Source organism: Nelumbo lutea, chromosome 1 (genome assembly GCF_056320005.1).
Source record: "Nelumbo lutea isolate HS-2025 chromosome 1, American lotus-T2T, whole genome shotgun sequence".
NCBI lineage: Eukaryota > Viridiplantae > Streptophyta > Magnoliopsida > Proteales > Nelumbonaceae > Nelumbo > Nelumbo lutea.
Window position 1 is genome coordinate 3,022,523 of NC_142684.1, and position 6,084 is coordinate 3,028,606.

Here is a 6,084-nt window from a genome sequence, read left to right on the forward strand (position 1 = left end):
GATTTTCAATTAGAAATTCAAGATTATTTTTAATCTTCAATGATTATTGTGGTTGAATGATTTATGCGGGTCTTTAAACTAGGAATATGAGTTTGTTGTTATTTTCATTTAGGTATTGTTCACTTTTTGGGAAGTTATTTATCCTGTGGTAAATGTATTTATTTGGGTAAGTGACAATACTTAGGGAAAATAAATTTTCTATGAACTCCACTTATTTGGGTAAGTGAATATCTTGGTCAATAGTAACCAAAATCCTATTGATCAACTTAGGGATGACAATTTTCCCCATCCCCAATGGGGACCCGACTTTCCTGACCCATCGGGTTGGGGATGGAGATTGTTTTGGCGGGATAGGAACAGGGATTAATAGGAATTCCTAATTGAAGTCGGGGCCAAGGATGGGGATTGAGGCCTCCACCCCGCCTATGTACATTTTAGGGATTTGGGTCCCCTTAGGGAATCCATCCCCATCGGAGATGGAGGACAAATTGTATCCCCAACGAGGATCTGAGATGGGAATTAATGGAAGCTAATTTCAGAATCGGGCAAGGATGAAAATTTAATCCCTTCCCCGTTGCCAATCCTAAACCAAATTTTCCACTCTCAAATTCCAAAAACCGTATGGCCTTTAGTTTCATGTATTGAAGGTGTTGAATGTAATGTTCTAACAGGAGGAATTCATCTTTTGCGTGAAATGCCTGTTTAAAAAAAATAAAAAGAAAAAAAAAAGTATATTCAAATATGAAGGAATGTGCCATTTAATAATGAGATAAACACTTTCACCACTATTGGAATTAACATCAGCAATTTACAAGAGATGAAAATGTAAAGAGATCCCAGGCCGGTTGTAATATCTATATATTCATCATATTGATATTTTATTTATATATATAATACTAACTTTAGATATTTGTAGATATATATAGAAGTAGAAATTAGTTAATAATAATTAGGAAATTAAGATTATTTTGATGATGAGTTAACGTCTTCTTCCATTATAGCCAGCCTCCCTGAGGCAATTGAAATAAACGGCAGCAACCGGCAAGCCGAGATTGTAAAGCTCAGAAAAGTCTCGAGTGCTGAAATTTTGGCGCCAGCCTGGAGCATAAATCGTCTGCCTTCCTGGTTGCTGGAACAACACGAACACATAGCGATGAATCCCCAGTACTGGACGTGGGTTCTCGTAGCATACTATCTCCTGCCCTGTATTTTTTTTTTTTTTTAACCAAACACACCACCAACAACACAATGAATATATCGATCATCACCGCCGGAGAACATATATAGGAAGGCTTCGACTATAATATCAGAAAAACTTGTAACCAATGAATGATATTTATCAAAATTCATGGGTGGATTTTTATTAGTTAAAGTTATTCTCGTATCATGTCTTTTTGGCATATAATGAATGAATGGAGAGGAAATGACCAAAAATGCTATCAACAAATCAGATCTCCTGCGCACCCACCAAAAACCCTACCCACACATCATTACAGCCACACATTAATTGGGAACATCTTCCACGTAAAACACGGGAGATGTTTCCAATGTAGAGCTGTAGTGTCCTGTAGGTAAGTGTGGGTAGGAGATCCAATTGGAGATATAGGGCTGTAGTGTCCTGTGGATAAGTGTCAAGATTATAATTCTCCAACTGGGTTGGGATTTGATCGGCTTAAACATTGGACCAGCAGTTCAATACTTCAATTGCAATCTGCGTTGAATGAAGTCTAAAAGAAATATTTTTGTTGTGTTTCTCTTCACATTAAATGTAAAATGGATGATTTTCTATTCACCAGAAAAAAAAAATAATAATAAATATCCTCTTAATTAAGCAATTAAGATACAATTTTAACCTTGAGTTAAACATATGTATATTACTTTTAAATGCTATTATTACCCTAACACAGTGTTTGGTGAAAGCTCATGACCAGCACTTATTATAAGCTTGTTTCCATGGCTTTGGCCTTCTCCTTGTATATATCTTGGTTGTTACTCTCAATGGCAACTATTGTGTTAAGCAGCTCAACTTAAAGCTCTTCTAAAGAGGATATATATATTATGATATAACGGAAGCAATTGCATTAATCTATAAAGACATTGTACGTACAGATTGATTTAATTTACTTACCATGATTTGGTCCAGCACCATCTGGGATATCTGTCACCAACCTATAGTGTAAAAATTTATAAAAGAAGTTAGCACAGCAACCATGACTAAAAAGAGACTAACCAGTAATTTACCACCTATATATTGCATGTTTTAATTAGAATACTTGATCAGTATTCAAACCACAATAATAGCCATGTATATACATATATATAACCACCTGAGTTTACTGGAATTTAATTTACTGATCAACAATGGAGAGAAGAAACTGCTATACAGGAAATTAAAATACAGATGAGATGAAATGATAGTCAGGCGTTGCTTTTCAAAAGTAATAAACAGAAAATTTTATCAAGAGAAAAAGAGAAAAAAGCAAAAGAGCTAGATACAGGAAGATATGATAGCCAGGGGTGGAGTCATGCCCCCTTATGGTTCAGATAATCTAAAACTTCCCCTCCTCTCACTGTCCATTTCAATGGTTGACCCCTTATATGTCCATCTATATTTTATTTAGGTTTTGACCCCCTTATAGATTGGCCTATACAATTACAAGGTTATATAGACAACGTATAGATGGACAGAAAAAACTAAAGAACGCAGGAGGTCAGGACCGCTGCTGGTCCACCAAAATATCCTCATTCCAGAAAAAAAAAAAGCAGAAAACCACAATCGAGAATTAATGGTGATGGGACGACACGGGTTTCTTGTTAAGGCCCTAAACGTACCCCAGTTCTGGACCAGAACTTCTGGTCCCATGCATCTTCCCAGTCGGGACACGTTTCGCGCAACAATATATAGGAAAAGAATCTTCTCCTCAGAGGTCAAAATGGATTGGACTTCAAATTAAACATATGGACCCACCAACTGAAGGGCAAAAAACCGAAAAGTGAAGTAGTGCAACTTGGTTTGGGCTTGTGCTGAGCATTAGCGCCAGGTTCCAGGTCCCATTCATTCTGTGTAAATTCTTCAAATCTGATACCCCATTTGCACTGCACTCCCCATAGGCTATAGCTATAGAAAAGTAAACTTACCCGGCCCTCCCCCTCATCATCATAAGAAACTGAAATTCAAACACCACAAGAGAAGCATAATTAATTGTTATATATATATATATATATATATATATATATATACTAATTAGAATTAGTATATATCTAAAATTAATTGAAATAATCTATTATATACAGACCCGGCAAAAAGTTGACTCAACCCAACCCGAAAAAACAGGGTTAGGGTTTCATATTTAGCTACTCAAATGTGAAAATGACCCGATCCAACCCAAACCAAAATAAATTGGGTTGGGTCATGGGTCAACTTGTTGACTCAACCAAACCCGAAAAAACAGGGTTAGGGTTTCATATTTAGCTACCCAAATGTGAAAATGACCTGATCCAACCCAACCCAAAATAAATTGGATTGGGTCATGGGTCAACCTGCTGACCCGATTGTTAAATCTAATTGGGATTATTTATGCATTGTTAGAAGTTTTCATTCTTTAATTTTTTCTATTTAGTCTTTACTTTTTATTTTTTACTCATTAAATTGTTAAATGATCATGTTTTTTATTTTATATTTATAATTTAAGATTAATTCTTTTATTTTGACATTTTTCATGTAGTTTTTCTTTATTTTTTTAAATTTCAATTATTTTTTGGGATGACCCGAATTGACGCATGGGTCAAACCTAACCCGAACATTTAGGGTTAGGGAATAGCATTTGACAAGCCAACCTGAAATCAACCCGAATTACCTTGGACCAACCCAAACCCGACCCACCCAACCCAATTGCCAGGTCTAATTGTATATAGCTACCGAGGAGAAGAGTCATTCATAGATCTCCATTAACCATAAAAGGGTTATGCGAGAGAGAGGGAAAAACAAAAAGGGTTCACCTGCCCTTGCATTACTTTAAATTAATGTTTAGATATGTCTCATCCGTGAGAAGAACATTAAATATTATATATATAGCTTCACTGAAATAGAGAAGATATATAGCTGCAAAAATATTTAATTTCTTCTCCACAATTATCATTTCCCTTATCATGTTTGTAGTCATGCTTATTTCTACGGTATACAATCATATTTTGAGTTATCATCAGTCTGAAACCAGTGTAGCCTGTAAATGCTGCATCGCTTAATTACATGCAAGATTTGATGGTTTCTAGGATGCAAATTCTGTAACTCGAGCATGCAATTAATACGACTCATAGCCCACACTGTTTTTCTAGTTTTTGGTACCACGAGACATGTTTCCGTGCTGTTGAACTGTTAAGTATTTGTTGGAATATATAGAGATAAATGGGTTTTAATTATCATTTTGCTGATTTGTAAATTCTGTTCGTGTGGCACAGAAACAGTCTCATGAGAGCATTGTAGACTGTAAAGTTGCACCCTAGAGAGAGAGAGAGAGAGAGAGAAAGAGAGAGAGATGATCACCAGTGCAAATACTCTCTCATGTTTGGATCACATGGGCTCGGAGCATCAGGATCAACCATTACCTACATACAGTCGAACACAACTGGTGATGAAGTCACAGAGTAGAGAAATCGATCAAGAGAAAGAAAAGCAATTCTATCATTGAAATATAAAAAGGAAGCAGTGCATATGCATTTATTTTTGTGAAACCACAGAAGTAATGCACTGATCCATTTGAAACAGAAGTGACAGACCAAGGCTAAAACATAAAACCCTCCTCCATTAATGGTTAAGGTGCTGCCTGTGCCTGAATTATATATAGGGCAACAACGTACAACACAGGCCACAGCTAGCATTGAACAACAACCGAAGAACATAAAGGGAGGATGAGAAATGATCAGGTCTCTGCTACAAAGTGAAGGAGTCAGAGAGATATTACCAACTGAACAGCCATGGATGAGTTAAGGGTTTGGAAGAATTTGAGATGGATCGATCATTGAGACTGATGAGACTAATACTCACCAGTGTATAGAGCTTGCCAGGAGCAGTGCCTCCGACTTCAACTCTGGGCTGATTGACCACAGCGGAGGGCCTAAACTCGCATCCATTATTAACTTCCCTATTGTTGTAAGTGACTCTGAGACGAACAGATCGTTCGAATGGGTCCAACACATCCCCTATGACACCACCAACAAATAAAGGATCCCTTCTGCCAGACATGGTTATGATCAGGACGATATAGATTGCAGCCTGCAGCTAGCAATGTGGTTCAAGTTGCAGATTCCAGCGGGGTGGGTGATAGATGAAAACCATCGTGAGTGGAATGCTATATATATACATATATATATATATACTTCACGCTGCAGGCATCTTATCTTTTCACCTTTAATTCCTCCATGACTAGAATCTGCTTTTCTTCCACAACCTTACTACGTACCAGTAATATATTATATGCTATAGTCCTTCACTCATTTGAAGGGCCATGTGGGCCTACTACTTAAATATTCTGATGAAACATGGAATTCAAATGCAGGTGGAATTTTTTCTAATCATTTCGGAAGATGATGTCACCGTGTTCAATTTCCTATGGCTTGCCGACAGTTGAGAATCACCCCCCAAAAAAAAATTGTTCCTTTGTAGGAAATTTCTTTTTTCTTCATGGCATCATGCTTTTTCTAGTCTTCAATAGCTGCGACAGACGTGATCGATGGTGCTCTGTGATTTCACCGAGTCATCAATTATTTTTTGTGATATATATATACATATAGGAAATTAAGTATATATTAGGGAAAAATATGTTGTTTGGATTGAAGGATATGATTCACCTGGTTTTGTAATTCTGTTCTTAATAAAATATTTTTTCTAACTATTTCTGTTTAATTTGTTCTTAAAGAAATGTAGGACTTACTCAAAAAAAACTTCATTCAATTCATAGAGTTCTCAACCTAATGTATTAGACAGAAGGATAAAAGGTCAAAGCACAAAGTTCTTGTTCACTTAAAGACAAGTACAAGCAGGAAATATGAAGACATATATAGGGTACAAGAGATATGAGGAGTTCG

The 6,084-nt window shown here is 36.4% G+C and overlaps 1 protein-coding gene across 1 annotated transcript; it reads right to left on the bottom strand.

The window, feature by feature from the left end:
* Positions 1-766: 766 nt before the first annotated feature.
* LOC148873222 (protein VERNALIZATION 3-like) lies at positions 767-5,342 on the bottom strand. Its single transcript, XM_088964703.1, has 4 exons — positions 5,045-5,342; positions 4,544-4,605; positions 2,129-2,169; positions 767-1,203 (listed from the first exon to the last, which is right to left on the bottom strand). Exons 1-4 carry the CDS (start codon positions 5,240-5,242, stop codon positions 980-982), a joined length of 525 nt encoding a protein of 174 aa, XP_088820829.1. The 5' UTR covers positions 5,243-5,342; the 3' UTR covers positions 767-979.
* Positions 5,343-6,084: the final 742 nt, after the last annotated feature.

Coding starts and splice junctions, on each gene's coding strand:
- LOC148873222 (XM_088964703.1), bottom strand. CDS start 5,242: ATGTCTGGCAGAAGGGATCCTTTATTTGTTGGTGGTGTCATAGGGGAT. Junction 4,606..5,044: donor CTGGCAAGCTCTATACACTG/GTGAGTATTAGT, acceptor GACTGTATGTAG/GTAATGGTTGATCCTGATGC. Junction 1,204..2,128: donor TGGTGCTGGACCAAATCATG/GTAAGTAAATTA, acceptor AAAAAAATACAG/GGCAGGAGATAGTATGCTAC.